The sequence below is a fragment of the Melanotaenia boesemani genome, chromosome 22 (assembly GCF_017639745.1).
Source record: "Melanotaenia boesemani isolate fMelBoe1 chromosome 22, fMelBoe1.pri, whole genome shotgun sequence".
NCBI classification, from domain to species: domain Eukaryota; kingdom Metazoa; phylum Chordata; class Actinopteri; order Atheriniformes; family Melanotaeniidae; genus Melanotaenia; species Melanotaenia boesemani.
The window spans coordinates 6768403-6784528 of NC_055703.1; the positions used below are offsets into that span (position 1 = coordinate 6768403).

Here is a 16126-nt window from a genome sequence, read left to right on the forward strand (position 1 = left end):
CATTCATGCTAATGAGTCTTACATGAGAGATCTAGTAGTTGTATGAGGACACCTCACAGCTCATAACCAAACACAATAAACCCATTTAATTTTTCCAGTTCGGTTTACCAGTACATTCTGTGAACTCCTGAATAATAATATTTTATGATCCACAGTCTGCCAGAAGGAGAAATATGTCCTGGAGGGTGTGGTGCTAAAACATCAGAGGGAGGTTTCAGCATGTTGAGGCAAAACATGCTGCCTCTCTTTGCTTCTCTTGAATCATTATTCATCTGAGAGCAGCTCTCACTGCTGCCATTTTGAATTGTTCTCAGTTTTTCACCCTGCAATGAGCAAAGTGGCTGAGAATGCAGGACTTCACGGACTCACAGAGAAAACCGGTAGAAGAGATCAGCGATCAGACGGGGCAGCTTCAAGGTATTGTCTTATCCTGAGCTGTAAAACACATCCTTAATATTTGTTAAGTTACTGTAATTCTGGATTAACTTTTAGAGGAAAACACTTTATTAGAAAATTTTATTTTTTCAGTTCTTCCTGCTTAATTGTGTTACTAAGACTTAATCTCTGGTTAAGTATATTTGGCTTTATGACATCTGATTGTGCAATCACTTCTTGTTTATTCTAATGGTGGAATATGTCCAACTAAAATGCTGTCCAGTGGCGCTTGTATGCAAAACATGATTAGAAGAGAATAAAAAGATAGATTTTTTTTTACCTGAATTCCAAAAAAGTTTGGTATGCTGTGTAAAATGTAAATCTCATTAAGCTACACAAACAACATATCAGATGTTGAAAATGAGACATTTTACCATTTAATGGAAAATATTAGTTCATTTTTAAAAAGAAGAGATGTTCAGCATTGTGTAGCATCCCCATCTCCTTTTAACATCTGTCTGTAAACATCTGGGAAATGAGGAGACCAGTTGCTGGAGTTTAAGGAGAGGAATATTGTCCCATTCTGGTCTGATGCTATATTCTAGTTGCTCTACAGTCCTGGACCTTAATGATGCTCCACATGTTGTGTATTGGTGAAAGGTCTGGACTGCAGGCAGGCCAGTTCAGCAGCTGGACTCCTCCTGTGAAGCCATGCTGTTGTGATGGATGCAGGATGTGGTTCAGCATTGTCTTGCTGAAATCTGCAAGGCCTTCCCTGAAAGAGACGTTGTCTGGATGGGAGCAGATGTTGCTCTAAAACCTTCATGTACTTTTCAGCATTGATGGAGCAAACTATTCAATTTTTGATCCATCTCACTACAGAACAGTCTAATACTTTGTTACATTTGTTTTGAGATGTGTTGCTTTCATCAAATTAAAAATGAGCTAATATGTTTCATTAAATTTTACAAGTTTACATGTTCTCACCGTGTAAGCGTGCTGGGTTCTCTCCAGGTACTCTGACTTCCTCCTACCGTCCTAAGACATGCATGTCTGTAATAGGTCACTCTAAATTCTCCCTAGGAGTGAATGTGAGTGTGAATGGTTGTTTGTCTCTCTGTGTTGGCCCTGCGGGAGTCTGGCGGCCTGTCCACAGTATACCCTGCCTCTCACTGTCTAATTGCTGGGAAAGCGGTATAGAAAATGGATGGATTGATGGTAAAATGTCTTAGTTTCAACATTTGATATGCTGTTTATGTTATTGGGAATGAAATATTGCTCAATGTAATTTGTTAATCATTGCATTCTGTTTTTAACTTTTCTTAAACCCATTTAACACAACAAATTTCTGCAGATTTCTTTGATTTACCCATAAGAAATTTAAAAACACAAATCTTGTACTACAGGCCTACAGGAAGCTTTGTATTACTGTGACAACAAAGGTCCCAATTTCTCTTCTCCAGATGAGAAGATTTCAGTGCAAAAGAGAACCTTCACCAGGTGGATGAACATGTTTCTGCAGAGAGTAAGGGACAAAACACCACACTTTTACTTTAAACATTTTCTTGCAAATATTCCCACAATGTTTATTTTCTATTATTCTCAGCACAATCCTCCACTTGAAGTGCACGACCTGTTTACTGACATTCAGGATGGCAGAATTCTTATGGCCCTGCTGGAGGAGCTGTCTGGGTGCAAACTAGTAAGAATCATGAAATAGAGAAGACTCCTTTAAAAAAAATAAAATAAAAATCAGATCAAATGTATCACAGTTATGCCTGTTTATACATTTGATCTCTGTGCAAATTCAGGTTAGATTATTCATTTGAGAGCCTGTTGCATACTCTCAACTTTTGAAGAGGAAATGAATCCACTCTCATGGTTAATAGCCTGTTAGCTCAGCTTTAGCTGATCACAGACTGAAGGCAAAGGAAAACAACTTTTTGCTGATTGAAACAAAGAAAAAATACTTATTAAAACCTACTAAATTTGGGTAATAACTGCTCTTAATCAGTTAGTTAGTCTATCTATCATCTTCCTTTAATGGACTGTGTTAAAAGGGCCAGCTGACAACTTGTATCCCAAAGCTTTTTGTCCGTATGCTAACCAAAGCTAACTGCTTGCATATGTGCTACAAATGAGTTTGGTCCATAGTACATTAGACAAACTATCAAACGACTCCTTTAACTTAAAAAATCTTGTTAGCTTTACAGGTTTAGGTCATCTTCTCAGCGTATTTTTAGACTGAACAACATTTCTAAGGCTCTAGCTTTCCTGGACAACAGACATGTGAGTGTTTACTTCTCAATACAATTTTTTACATACAGTTTTATGCTCTTAATTACACTAATATGTTGTCTCTCAGGTGAAGCTGCTTGGCATCGATGCCTCTGGCATTGCTGATGGCATCCCATCTGTCATTCTCAACCTTGTCTGGAACATCATCATGCATTTCCAGGTTGGGCTCATCCCATCATCATTCATCAATTTAAAATCCTTATGCATTTTTCTGTGTAATGGTCAGTTTTTGTCACTGATCTTTCATTCACACCTCAATTATATTGTAATACAGGTGAATGAGGTGATGGGAAGCCTCCAGAGACATTTGTCCTCTAGCCTCTTACCTTTATCTCTGAGCAGTTACCCAACTACTAGTGACCTCTCACCTCAACCAAGTGATAACAGCTATTTAAGTAACATTCTGCCAAGGAAAAGCAGGAAGACTGCCAATGAGCCCAAGTATAATGGTAAAGAAATTAAGAAGACACTCTTGCAGTGGGTCCAAAGTTGTACATCAAAGTGAGTCTGAAACACATAAAATCTGCTGCAAAATCATTGAAGTCATTATGAGACAAAAGCCAAAAGGCTGCATGCATAAACATTTGTAATGTAATTATAAATTTGTAGGTATGGGGTGGATGTGCTTGACTTTGAGAAGAGCTGGAGGAGTGGACTGGCTTTTCTTGCTATGATTAAGTCAATTAACCCAGACTTGGTTGATCTTAAAGAGAACTTGTCCAAAGAACCAAAAGACAACATCCAGCAGGCTTTCATGATAGCTCATCATAATTTGGATGTACCACCTCTGTTGGAGCCTGAAGGTAAATATTTCCTAAATAATGTAAATGACTCAATTTATTTCAGTCTATCCATAAAAAAAAAAGTCTCCCCACAAGGTACTAGTTACATGGTAGTTAGCTTGGTAATAGTGCTTGTTGAAGAGCTGTGAAAGTAAAATAGAAACACTAGTATCTTTGTAAAACAATCTTCAAGTTGTCTTCACATAAAACATGCAGCTCAAACTGGTATTACAAAACTGGAATGATCTTTATAGTAATAGTGCAAAAACTGTTTAACCTTCTCCCCACAGACGTGGCATGCACATCACCAGACGAGCAGTCCATCATAACATATGTGTCGATGTTCCTGAGGCATCATTTTAGCAAAGATGAGGTCAGTGCCCTATCTGACACTTTGAGAAACATATTTACTCACAGTGTTGTTGAAAGTTTGATTGCAAAAGTTTTATACCACTTTCACATTTATTGATTGAAAAATAAGCAATCAGTAGCTGCTAGTTAGCTTAGCATGATGCTGAAAAAGTCTGTCTAAATATTAATGTGTTTTTAAACAAAATGCTTTGGAACAGAAATGGCAGATAAGATAAAACCACCCAACAAAATAAATAAATAATAGTCTTGTCACAGGGCAATGTTTTCCAGGGAAAACCTGGATCTTGTGATTCACATACCTGTAAAAGGGGGTCATTGTGGTCAGAAATATATTTTTCCATGCAGGCTTCAAGATCTTCATGCGGCTAGTAGTGAGCCATTCGTAAGCAGCACTATTTTCGTACAGAGAGCCCACCCCAAAAAAATGAAAGAAAAAAAGATCAAAGTCTAATGTGTTAACTCAGCCTCCACCATTAAACTCCAATCTGTGGGAAGCAAACCCAATCCATTAAAGGCCCCACCTGACAAACCATAGGATCAAAGGAACTATTGCTCAATACCAGAGACTCCTGGGCACCTTTAGATTTTTTTTTTTTTGATAAGATGATACACTCACTGCTGGAGTGAGGAGTTGTGGTGAGTGTGGTTAATTAGATTAAGTGTATGTTAAGCTTCTTACTGCTTTAAAAAGATGTTATTAAAAGTTGGACATCTACATCACTTAACCCACACTGCATCCTTCAGCCTTAAACCCAAACATCCAGCAACTCTGGCACATTTTAAAATAAACGTTCACCTGACATGCTAGACAGGCTATGATAATTCATGATACAAACATAACAGGCATCACTTCCTCGTCCACAGCCAAACAATTGTGAATAAATTCACTTTGCTCCCTCATTCACATCAGGGAGAAGCCCTATGTCAGGAACAGAATGCTGGATTGTCAGTTGCAGCTAGCAAGATCGTGTCAGTAATACAAAGCAGCAACACACCTTTTCTCCAAACAGTCCAAACACAAACTCTTTTTTTTTGCACTGAAAAATTCCTTTTTTATTGTCCACGACACAGAGGATGCTTTGTTTGGAGATGTCTGTCCAGTTTGTTTGTTTTCAAGCTGTCATTTACAAGCACATCCTCAAAAAAACAAGCCCAGAATGCCCCTCTGCATTTGGAATAGCTTTGGTGAAGCTAAAGTTCCCAAACTCTCTTTTGCATTTTTCATTCAACATCATGTTATGGTTAAATCCCACTCAACATTACCTTGTCTGGATAGAACATGATCTAAGGTCCTAGTTCATAAGAAGAAAAAAGAAATCATATATTTTTTAGCTCTTTATAACTAGAGCTGAATCCTTCAAAATATTCTTCTTCTTCTTATTTAACTCTTATTACCCTTACAGACAAGACGTGTTTCACATATGGTTTTGTACATGTGAAAAATATGTTGAACACATGTGGAAAATATTTTGGATGTGGGAAACATCGATTTGGAACATTTTCTTGGCAGTAATGTAATATACAGTAAATTCCCTTAAGAAACTCATGAAATTACGTATAAAATCTATCACTGTAGCTTTTTGGGGTCATATTTTTACATATAAAATGTGACCATACAACATCCTATAGGTTCCACATGTTATCTCATAGATTTCATATGTTCCTATATTGGTCTTACATGGGTTTTACATTTATTTGTATAGGTTTAATGTTGAATTTACATGGGTTTCATTTGTGATTATGTGGATTTCACATGGAAGTTTACAAAGCTTTCCCATTCATTCATTTCGTTCGTTCGTTTGTTCGTTCATTCATTTGTTCGTTCGTTCATGTGATAATACCAGGTACACTTGTGAATTTACATGGGTTTCACATGTGCTTATATAGGTTTAACATGGGATTGTACAAAGGTTTTACATATGTTTAAATGGGTTTCAGATGGGAATTGACATGGATGTCATATGTGAATTTCTGTTTTACATGTGATTTTATGGGTTTCACATGTGCTTACATGAGTTTCACACAGTAATTTACATGGTTTTTTCATGGTATTACTATGAAATAATCCAAAACCACATGTTCCCATATGCAAAATATGTGTTTCACATGTGTTCCAAAAGCATGTTTTTTATTTTTTGTTTTTATTTTTTTTGTTAAGACAATCCTTTACCAAAGAACACATACAAATGAATTAAACTAAACTAATTCTTCATTGAGCAATTATTGGCTTATTTCAGGATCATACACCGGGCATTGAAGTTCCTGAGAGTCCCAACTTTGGATCAATTGAGTTGGTCAGCTTTGGAGAAACCCTGACTGATGATCCAGACGTCCAAGTTCTGCTGAAAACCTTTGAGAAGAGCAACGAACAAACACTGTGGAGACGATGGTGCAGGAGATCTTCAGGGACTTCCTGGCCCTCTCTCTCTAATCAAAGAGTATTAGAGCCACCCAGTCCACTTGATGCTTGTTTGGTTAATCAGGAGATCCAGTTGTGGATGGAGAAGAATTTGGATTATGGTTATGGGAAGAAACGAGTGGATGGAAGTCAGACTTCCTTGAGTTCCATGGAGGGAATTTACAGCTTGTCCACGCTGGACTCAGATGAGGAGGAAGCCTACAGTTACATCCTGGACCAGAATAAGGATGTTTTTCAACCATATAGTCCTCTGAAAAGACAAGTAACAAAAGTTGAAGAGGAAACGGCAGAGGAAATGAGAAAAGAGACAAAATATCTGGAAGCATGTGAAACGTTTAATGGCAGTGGAGGTAAACATCAGGACGCCGGGTCTAACCTAAAATCAGACGTCATGGCTCAGTCAGTGGTTCACAGGAAGTTTGATTGGGACTGGGATAAAAGTGGCCTCAGGGAGATGACAAACAACAGAGCTATGTTTAACTTAAACTCAGAGGCTGGAAGAAGAAGCAAAGAGGAATGCGAAGATAAGAGACTTAAGAGAATGCACAGTAATGATGATTGTTATGAGGAAGAAAAAGGGAAGAGGACAGAAGATGCTAGAAAAGTGAAAGAAGATTATCAGAAAGCAAAAGATGAAGCAATGATTGTTGAAGTGGGTAGTTGTCAGAAGTATGTTAATAAAGTTGGGGTCTCTGAAAACAGCGGCCTAGTGAGCAAGATGAGAGCGATAAAGGAAGATTTGAAAAGATTTGAGAAGAAAGGTCCAAAGGAAGAGAATGAGGGGGAGGAAGTTTCAGTGAAGAAGGAAGAGACAGGAAGTCAGAAAAGTGTAACTTTAGAAAGTTTCAAGGTTCAAGTAAATAAAAAATTCACTGATGTTGCTTGTGAAATCAGTAGGCCGGAAGCAGCTCGAATTAGCACAGAGAAAGATGGTGACAGGAGAGATGATACCTTCAAAATAGATTTAACAAAGAAAACTGATCATGAGACAGTTTCAGTTGATTTTGAGCCGGTTAAAACAGAAGATGGGAAGAACAAGGAACTGATATTGAGGAGTGATGTGACAACAGCAGCCCACCCTGGTCACACAATACCAAGAAAGCTCACTGATGACATCAGTGAACATGAAAACAGTTGGACTCTTGCCTGTAGTGCAACGCCTGGGTCGTTCAGGTAGAGATCAATCAACACAACTGATTGTCTGCCAAGCCCCACTCCCCTGAAACAAGATCATCTTTTTTGCCTTTGAAATGCAAGCATCAGATTAAATTTAAGGCTTGAGGCCTAAATCACAAATCTCTACTTCTGTATTTTCTCTCATTTTATTCTGGATATTCAGACTAGAAGTGGATATTCGTACTTCTATCACTTTGATACTCACTGTTTCCACTAAGTGCAATGTAACACAATCATAACTGATAACAAAGGGCCAATAAATGATTAAGAAGTGCAGCCTTAGCAAGAATAAATGCATTAGCTCCACAACCAAGCTAGCGTAGTTATTAATCTGGTTGTTATTACTGGTTTTATTCTAACAGACCCTGAAGTCTTAATTTCAGGATAGTTAATTAGCAGATTTAACATTGGGTTCAGTAGAACTTGTGATTCAGTATACCATTATTGTCCATCTTATTTTTTTTTAAATTTGTGTTCTCCTTTCTTTACTAGGTTTGAGCATTGTTAGCCAAACAAAACTAAATCAGGCAACAGTGGGTGTAGTAGGAGAGCATTCCTTACCAGATGGCACTCACTTCCCAGCATATAACATGGTGTGACATATCTTATCATACTCTATTCATATCAAAATTAGTACAAAAATGATAACAGGTACGCTTTCCCCATTAGCTAGCTAAGGATATAGATGATTTAGATATAATTTTGCAGCATTATACTGGCGTTGCTTTTAGCCCCACAATTATAATGCAGTGCAAAATAATAATTATTATTTGCAATATTATGCAACTATATTTTGTTACTGCATAATTATAATGTTAAAAACTCAAATAAATGCACTAAGCCAACATTCTTAAAAAAATTGGTGTTTACTATTTTTAAAAAAAGTGATAATGAGGTTAGACTAATAATTAAAAATATATAAACTAGTGCTTAACTTTTCAAAACATTTTGGTACTTAGATAAATTGATGTGAGCATAAGTTTGGTTGGCGCTGGAAAGTAAAGCTCAGCTAGCTTAAACCTCCAATGAACTTTTGCCCTCATGTTGGTGATGTCTCAGCTGTAAGAGGCCAGTGTTTCTAACATAACTGTCCAAAAAAAAAAGCATTAATGAAATGAATCACATTCTTCTTATATTTAGGGAAAAAGTTAAAATAAGCATGCTGTCTTCTGCAGCTACATCAAGGCCAAAGCTTAACGCCCAGTCTTTGCTGATGGTTGTGATTGGATGGTCATTGTTTGAGGGAGGTGGAGGTTTGGTATGCAGTCAGCTCATTTTCCACTAACAATACACATAATTTAATTTCTCTGTTTTTCCTGCTGCTATAATGTAGCTTTTTGAATAATTTAAATATAAAGCCTGAATTTAACACTATTTTATCTGTTTATCAACAGCGAAGGAAGACTTATTCCAGCCTTAAGTGACATAACTCCATTAGAGCTGGAAATGCTTCTGGTCCTGTGGATCCTGCTCTACTGCTACTTCATCCTTCGTCAGATGATCCTCTGAGTCCCCTTGGAGTGTAGTCTCACATTAAGATATGATTATTAGCCAAGTTGGCACTAATGAACTGAACAAGGACACCTAGGGCTGGGCTGACTCTTTATCGCTGTCACTAAATTTCCCCCAAGACAACATTTAATGATTGTGTTTGCTTCTTGCTGCCACCAGATATGATTTTTAATAATAACTGGGGCTATCGTTTCAGATAAACTAAAATACTGTAATCCCTATAATGACATAGATTTTCCAACATTATTAGGCATGGTATGTGAGCTGCTGTTGCTGAATAAATGTCCAAAACGCTCTGTTTATGTGATTGATTTTTATGGCTGAATTACTCATTTCATTTTTACTTGGCATAATCAACCACATGGTGGCATTGCAGTAACACAGCAGCCCCTGTTTAACATGACAGGCTTGTCTATACAGCACTCTGCTGCCTGCCGAGATCTCCCACATGACCTGCTGTTTAATTAGAGGCTGTATTAACATGCAGAGATTAAACGGATAATATTTAATGAAGACTTTGACATTTTGAAGACTTTCAGTGTGGCGCTTGTGGCTCAACATGTATATTATTTCCCATTTTTTTTTTATTTCAGATACAATATTAGATTAAAAGCTTATTATGATTATATATATTTTTTTCCTGACAACTCTCTAGCTATTTGACATGAACCATAAACTAACAGTGTGATCTGCATATGTTGGTTCCATTTGATAGAACCAGGCTTATAAATATTGGTTTTGCAGTGTAGACATATCAAACTGATTTACTGTAGCATGTCTGTACTTGTGTGCACAGCTGAAGTACAGGAGAATAAAACTATGCATCAGTTGCATAAGTGTCCAAAAGCCATGTTGACCAGAGTGTGTATTAAAAGGGGGGGACTATGCCCTGTCCTCAATGTCCACAAAAAATACACAATAATCACCAGTAAAATTCCAAGAAACAAAAAACAGACTGCCATTGTTTGCTTAGAGCTGAACCCATTGGTCAATAGCTCAGCCCTTGAGATCAATATTCTTTCAACACCACCGCCACCCCCGCACCAAACCATGAGAACAACACATCCCCAAAGCAGGAATTTGGCCGCTTTTCCACGCAGCCGGGCCAGGATAGTGAGAGAAGAGGCAGTGATGCCTGTTGTGTATAGTTTAGTCTATCTTACAGTGCTAGCTTTGCTAACTTGTTCCTCATCAAATGTGTCAGCTTTGTCAAAGCCTCAGAAGTTCCTCAGCAAAGGGAAAGAGAGCCCACTCAGCAGAATCAGCTGAGCACATCAGCTCTAAATACACCCTTGGCCTTAACATGGTTACTAGAAGCACTGGTAAATCTGGCATCCCTCAGCAGTGAACTAGCAACAGCTCGTTCTCACCTTTGGAACTGGAGTCAGCTTTGGCTCTGATGTACTGGGTATCTGGGTCTGAGAGTCAGAGCCAGGCTCTGGAGGGCTTGGGGATGACAGCCAACTCAATCCAGCAGAGTGTGGAAACCAACATATCAGCTCTTGCACATCTGCAACACAGCCTCACACTCCTGGAGCGGGAGGTATGGGTGGAGGTGGGGTTCAAAGGGGAGCATCTGAGGTTGGGCAGGGACAAATGCTGGGATTGGTGGTGCCACAGCCGGGACAGGAAATGGAGAGACTGGTACAAACAGAACCGATGTAGATAATGGAGTGGTTGGTAGGATAGGAAGTGAGGATTGGAGTTCATTCTGGGGGTCAGTTAAAAGTGGGGGCCAGCCTTCATGTTGATGAATAACCCTCCATAGACTGAAAGTTTTCTGTCCAGGCCTTTGAATACTCTATCTGGCTTCAGCATCAGCTTTGAGACGTTGATGAAAGCCTTGCAGGCATCAGACAAACTTATTCTCAACAATTTTGTGTTTTTCAAAGTAAGCTCTTCGTTGGATGGGTTATAAAAATGATACTTTTGTTCATGCACATCATTATCTTAGTCACACAGTACATTATTTTCAGAAATAAAACTATCAGACTTGTCACGGTTAAGCTTATGAAAATTAAATTACGGTTAGGAAATGTTTTCATTGTTTATTACAATAACACATCTTTTTAGTGTCAGCTCATCACCGCTCACTGCTAAGAACATTGAACATCTGCTCTTTCATTATTCCTTGTTTTTCATTTAGAGCAAATGCCTACCTATAACAGTTGGTGGTAATAAATCTACACAGCAGGATGTTTTTATAGGTTTGCAACTTCTGTCTTCTACTTTATTATCATATTTCATCCACCACATGTTCCCTCTGTTAATGAAGCATAAATCAGGTCTTCAGCCATTCAAGCGGAGCCACACAGAGCCTCAGAGCTTCCAGATGAACGCTACGACCTCCATGGAGGTTGCTATGATGTTTAGGGATGACTCCTCAGAGATGATGCTGCTGTACAACATCAACTGCTCAGCCACAGTGGTGCACTTGGCCTTTTCAAAGAGGCTGGCCTTGCTTCTTCTGCTTCCTAAGGGTGAGCTTCAGCCCCTGGAGGACTGCCTCTCTGACAGCCGCATGAGATATTGGATCAGTCCCACTATCTACAGAGTATACTATCAAAAGATTCAGAGAATCAGGAGAAATCTTTGTGCACATGGGAATATCAAAGGTCAAAGCTGGAAGCTTGTAGTCTTTGGGCCCTCAGGCAGCACTGCATTGAAAAACAGACATGATTCTCTACAGGGAACAGGAACACTTCCAGAAATCACTGTCTCAGTAGAATCTATAAATGCAGGTTAAATATCTTCAGTGCTAAGAAGAAGCCATATGTTAACACGATCCAGGAAAAGCCACTGTCTTCTCTGGACCAAAGCTAATTTAAAATAGTCTGAAAACATTTCTGTGGTCAGATGGATCAAAATGTAAAATTCTTTCTGGAAAGCATGGACGGCGTGTCCTGCTGACTAAGGAGGAGAGGGAGCATCCAGCTTGTTATCAGTGGACAGGTGAAAAGCTGCATCTCTGATGGGATGGGGCTTCATCTGTGAAACTCCATCAATGCTGAAAACTACATGGAGGTTTTAGAGCAACATCTGCTCCCATCCAGACAACGTCTCTTTCAGGGAAGACCTTGCAGGTTTCAGCAAGACGATGCTGAACCACATTTCTGCATCCATCACAGCAGCATGGCTTCACAGGAGAAGAGTCTGGCTGCTAAACTGGCCTGCCTGCAGTTAAGACCTTTCACCAATAAACAACATCTGGAGCATCATGAAAGCAAAAATCCAGCAACCAAGGTCCAGGACTGTAGAGCAGCTAGAATCCTGCATCAGACCAGAATGGGACAACATTCCTAAAACTCCAGCAACCGGTCTCCTCACTTCCCAGATGTTTCCAGATTTTAAAAGAAGAGCTGCTTCACAATGCTAAACATCATCCTGGAACTACTTTTTACAGACATGTTGCTGCCATCAGATTAATATTGACCTAATGTTTTCCATGAAATGGTAAAATGTCTCAACTTCACCATCTTATATGTTGTTTATGTTTTATTGGGAAAAAAATATGGGTTGATGAGATTTCCTAATTTTTCCATTCTATTTTTACACAGTGACCCAACTTTTTTGGAAGCTGGGGTGTAGATGCTGTGACGAACATGAATACAGCTGTACTTAACTCCATTGTTTTTGTTATTGTGAATGCACATAGTTAAGTAATGAAGCATTTGTTGTGGTTTGTGGAGATGAATACAGCTCTGCTGCTTTATGGTATTCATCCTCTCTAAACTGTGTTTGCTCATTTCTCTCACTGGTATCCTGCAGCCACTTGCTTTCATTTGTTTGTTGACATGATGAACAACACTGAGAAGATCCTAAATCAGCAATAATTACTTCTCTCTCTACACGAGCGAGTGAAAGCTAGCAGTATATGTCACACAAGTTGTAACAAGAGAGTTCAGAGACAATCCATTACCACCTTGACGGTTGTTTTCAAAGGCGGACATAAATACTTTTCCCCAAGTTTCAACTAAGGAAATCCTACAGTTTATGAGCCTCCTAAGGTGTGCTGGGGTATCAGCATGTTCTCGCAATCAGCCAATTTCTCTGGGATATCACCTAAGAAGATGCTGAAACTTATTAAGGTTAAGAAAGAACTATTGTATTGCTCTTAATTAAAGTGAAACTATCAATGATGCATGTTCATACATTCCCTTCATCTATGTCATGCAAACATTGACTTACTGCACACTGATTTTAGTTTCTCTTACTGCTTGTGTTTCTGTGTTGTGTTTAGGCTTCTTATGAGGTTATGATTCCAAGTTAGAGGAAAGGGGGAGTGCGAATGTACCGCTGGACTCACAGCTGACAAACCTTTTATGCTCATAATCTATGATTGTCTATCAGGGCTGGTGCTACTCATTGGGAGAGTAGCTGATCCAAGAAATGTCTAGACAAGCGTAAACATTGCACTTTACTTTTTCTTTTATCCCTTTCAGAAAGTTTACTAAAGTACATGCATTTAATTTTGCAGACATTACAAGATGATTCATAGTTTATTTCCCCATTTTCACAATGGGATGAACAGATGTTTAAATGGCAGCTGTTTATACTTGTGAAGGAATTGCTGCTTTTCTTGCAAAAAACATAAAACATTTGTCTGAAGTATTTCCTCTGTTGTCTTTTTCCCCAGTACAAATCCAATTTTCTGCTCTAACATCTCTTTATCGTCTGATGTAGTTATTGGAAAATTGCTTTGTGAGAGTATCTAGGCTTTTTGAATAGTGTAACATTTTAGAAGCTCTTAGATATTCTTTCATTTTCACCTCAGTCAGCCCACCTTGTTGAGATATCGCATTGATATTTACCTCACTGGGGAGATGATGAATAGAGGATAATTTGATGAAAAGGACAGCAGATCTATCACAAGTAATAGAAATGCCAGCCTATTAATCAGATGGGCTCCACTGATTCATGGGGACCCCAGGTCTGCAAGCCATGTCAGCAGTGGAAAATACCACAGTCAGTAGTAGAACAGCAACATAAGGCCGCAGCGGCCTATATGTGCAGATGAGACTGCACCTTTTCCCTTCGTTCAGTAAATTGGTATTCATGGATATGCTAATTTGACCATTTCTCCGATAGCAGTTGCAAGTTGCTGCTTCTTAACAGTTCCTACTACATGTCCATGTTCCACTGGAACAGTACAGCACTCAAAACATAGAACTGCTTGATGTGCAACAAACAGCCCTCGGAGCTGATGCTACGTGTTGATCGAATGCAGATTGGCTGAAAGTCAAACCGAGAAGGCTTGATTTCAGCTGGCACCAGCTACGTTTTTACCAACAGAATAAAGTGCCAGAAATGTTGCCCTCATGAGCTCAAAAGTGGCGGTGATTTATATTCTTACATAGTTTACTCCTTTTTACACAATGCATTTCTTTATTGTGTCAATGACAAAATCACCATTCAGGAAACAAAACCAAGAGACACCTCTGTTTCATATTTTGAGTACTGCCACTCCCCCCAGATGGCAGTGGAAAACTAAAACAGGTAGCTGCATGCTTGCAACCATGTAGAGCTTTGCCTCAGCCCTTTCAGTAAATTGGGTATACTAATCTGGTTGCATTTCCAACAGCAGTAGCTAGCAGGTGGCCACTATCTCCCCTCTAACATCTCCTCATAGCCTGCGCTAGTTATTTCATCATACAGCCCCAACCTGCAAGTAGCTAGAAATGACGACTGATTTTTACCTGGGTAAACTTCACATGCCTGAGTGCAATGCAGCCTGTAATATGTCTAATATGTTGTTATGTTATGTTTTCAGCAGCACTGATTTTTCTGTCTGTTAGCAAGTAACTCAAAAAGTAATGAACAATAATGAAATGGAATAAGAAACAAGGGATTAGCTTTTGGGGGTGTTCTGATTCCCCACCTGGATCCAGGAATTTTTATTAACAGATTTGTCACTATGGGACAACATGGGGATACACTACCATGATGCAGGATTCATTGCAGCATTGTCTCACCAACTACCCACTTGGATGGTAATGTTCGTTCAAAGTGTTTATGTTTTATGAAAAGGATGTAAAAGTCATAAAACCACTAAATGTGACCACTGTCCAAAGTTAAATGGCCAATAATGCTGAAGAAAGACTGATGAATCTAAAGATTTAGTTAAAAGTATGTCTTGTTATCACTAAAATATACGTGTTTGTGCAGCAGTGATTAAAGCCATACAATTCAGGGTCAGTAAACATTTACTGATAAAGATATATCATTAACTGATTGCTTTATCAAAAATTGCTTCATTTTTTACATTAGTTGATCACTTTTTGTTGACATAATTAGTAAAATCTAGACCTTTTTTTTCATTTACTAATTTACGTGCCACTCTTTTTCCAGTCTGTGCCCCTGCATGGCCCCCCTTAAAACCTTTTTAGACCCACCTCTGCTTTGAACAGCTAAAGACTGGCTTGTTCTCAGCATTAATGATACAGAGCCTCATGTAATGTTAACTTTAACCTGTGTTAGTATTTAACAGCTAAAGTCTTTATTTAATTCCAGAAAATGCACAAGTGAAAACTGACTGCACACATGAGGAGGGACCACGCAGGAGTAAGTAAAGTAGAACCCGCGAGAGAAAACACACATTGATAGGTGGTATTTCTGCACACAGCAGAACAAAGACGCATCCTCGACAGAGACTTTCAGTGCACTGTTTGCACAAATGTGGCCCAATGAGCCACACAATGTTGAGGACTCTCAAAGCGCACTCAGCGGCTCACATCTCCCTCGCTTGAGTTCATGATTTCACAGCAAAAAAAGAACCAAAAAGGGTTTTATTGTCTTAGCTGTTATAAATTTTGTTTTAATTATTCAGAATTATTATTGTCCATGATGCAGCACCCGACCCAATATAACCCCTGTTTATGCCTGAGGACAACTGTGCATGCAGTTCTTTATACTTCTGCTCAGACTAGATTTCATGAGTATTTCATTCCAGTTTACCTACTCACTGGGAGGCCAGTGATCTTTAACCAATTTCATAAATACTTTGACCATGAAGATACATGTTGCAACACAGATGAATTTAGGCAGTTTTTTTTCTTTTTTTCTAGAACAGCCCACTATCTCGCTGTGGTTTCTTTACTCACTTTGTGCTGAGTGAGTTGTGTTGTATCAGTGCAGATTGACCAGCCAGATATCTCATTACACAGGACAGAGAAGAGGGACTGGTCTTGGTTAA

The 16126-nt window shown here is 38.8% G+C and overlaps 1 protein-coding gene across 2 annotated transcripts; it reads left to right on the top strand.

Annotated features, from left to right (window-relative positions):
* The first annotated feature begins 272 nt into the window (after positions 1 to 272).
* Positions 273 to 9718, top strand: clmnb (calmin b). 2 transcript variants are annotated; one of them, XM_041975162.1, is made up of 10 exons: positions 273 to 417; positions 1839 to 1900; positions 1982 to 2077; positions 2581 to 2664; positions 2741 to 2833; positions 2948 to 3174; positions 3283 to 3476; positions 3746 to 3828; positions 6065 to 7419; positions 8817 to 9717. In XM_041975162.1, the coding sequence occupies exons 1-10, from the start codon at positions 348 to 350 to the stop codon at positions 8929 to 8931; spliced, it is 2379 nt and encodes a 792-aa protein (XP_041831096.1). In that variant the 5' UTR covers positions 273 to 347; the 3' UTR covers positions 8932 to 9717. The 2 variants fall into 2 exon arrangements, with proteins under 2 accessions (XP_041831096.1, XP_041831095.1); XM_041975161.1 differs by having other exon boundaries at positions 2741 to 3174; positions 8817 to 9718.
* Positions 9719 to 16126: the final 6408 nt, after the last annotated feature.

What these genes read in the sequence shown, in the direction of transcription:
- clmnb (XM_041975161.1), top strand. Translation starts at nt 348, where the DNA reads ATGCAGGACTTCACGGACTCACAGAGAAAACCGGTAGAAGAGATCAGC. An exon ending in TGAACATGTTTCTGCAGAGA is followed by an intron (nt 1,901 to 1,981) that starts GTAAGGGACAAA and finishes TATTATTCTCAG; the next exon opens with CACAATCCTCCACTTGAAGT. An exon ending in ACCTCTGTTGGAGCCTGAAG is followed by an intron (nt 3,477 to 3,745) that starts GTAAATATTTCC and finishes TTCTCCCCACAG; the next exon opens with ACGTGGCATGCACATCACCA.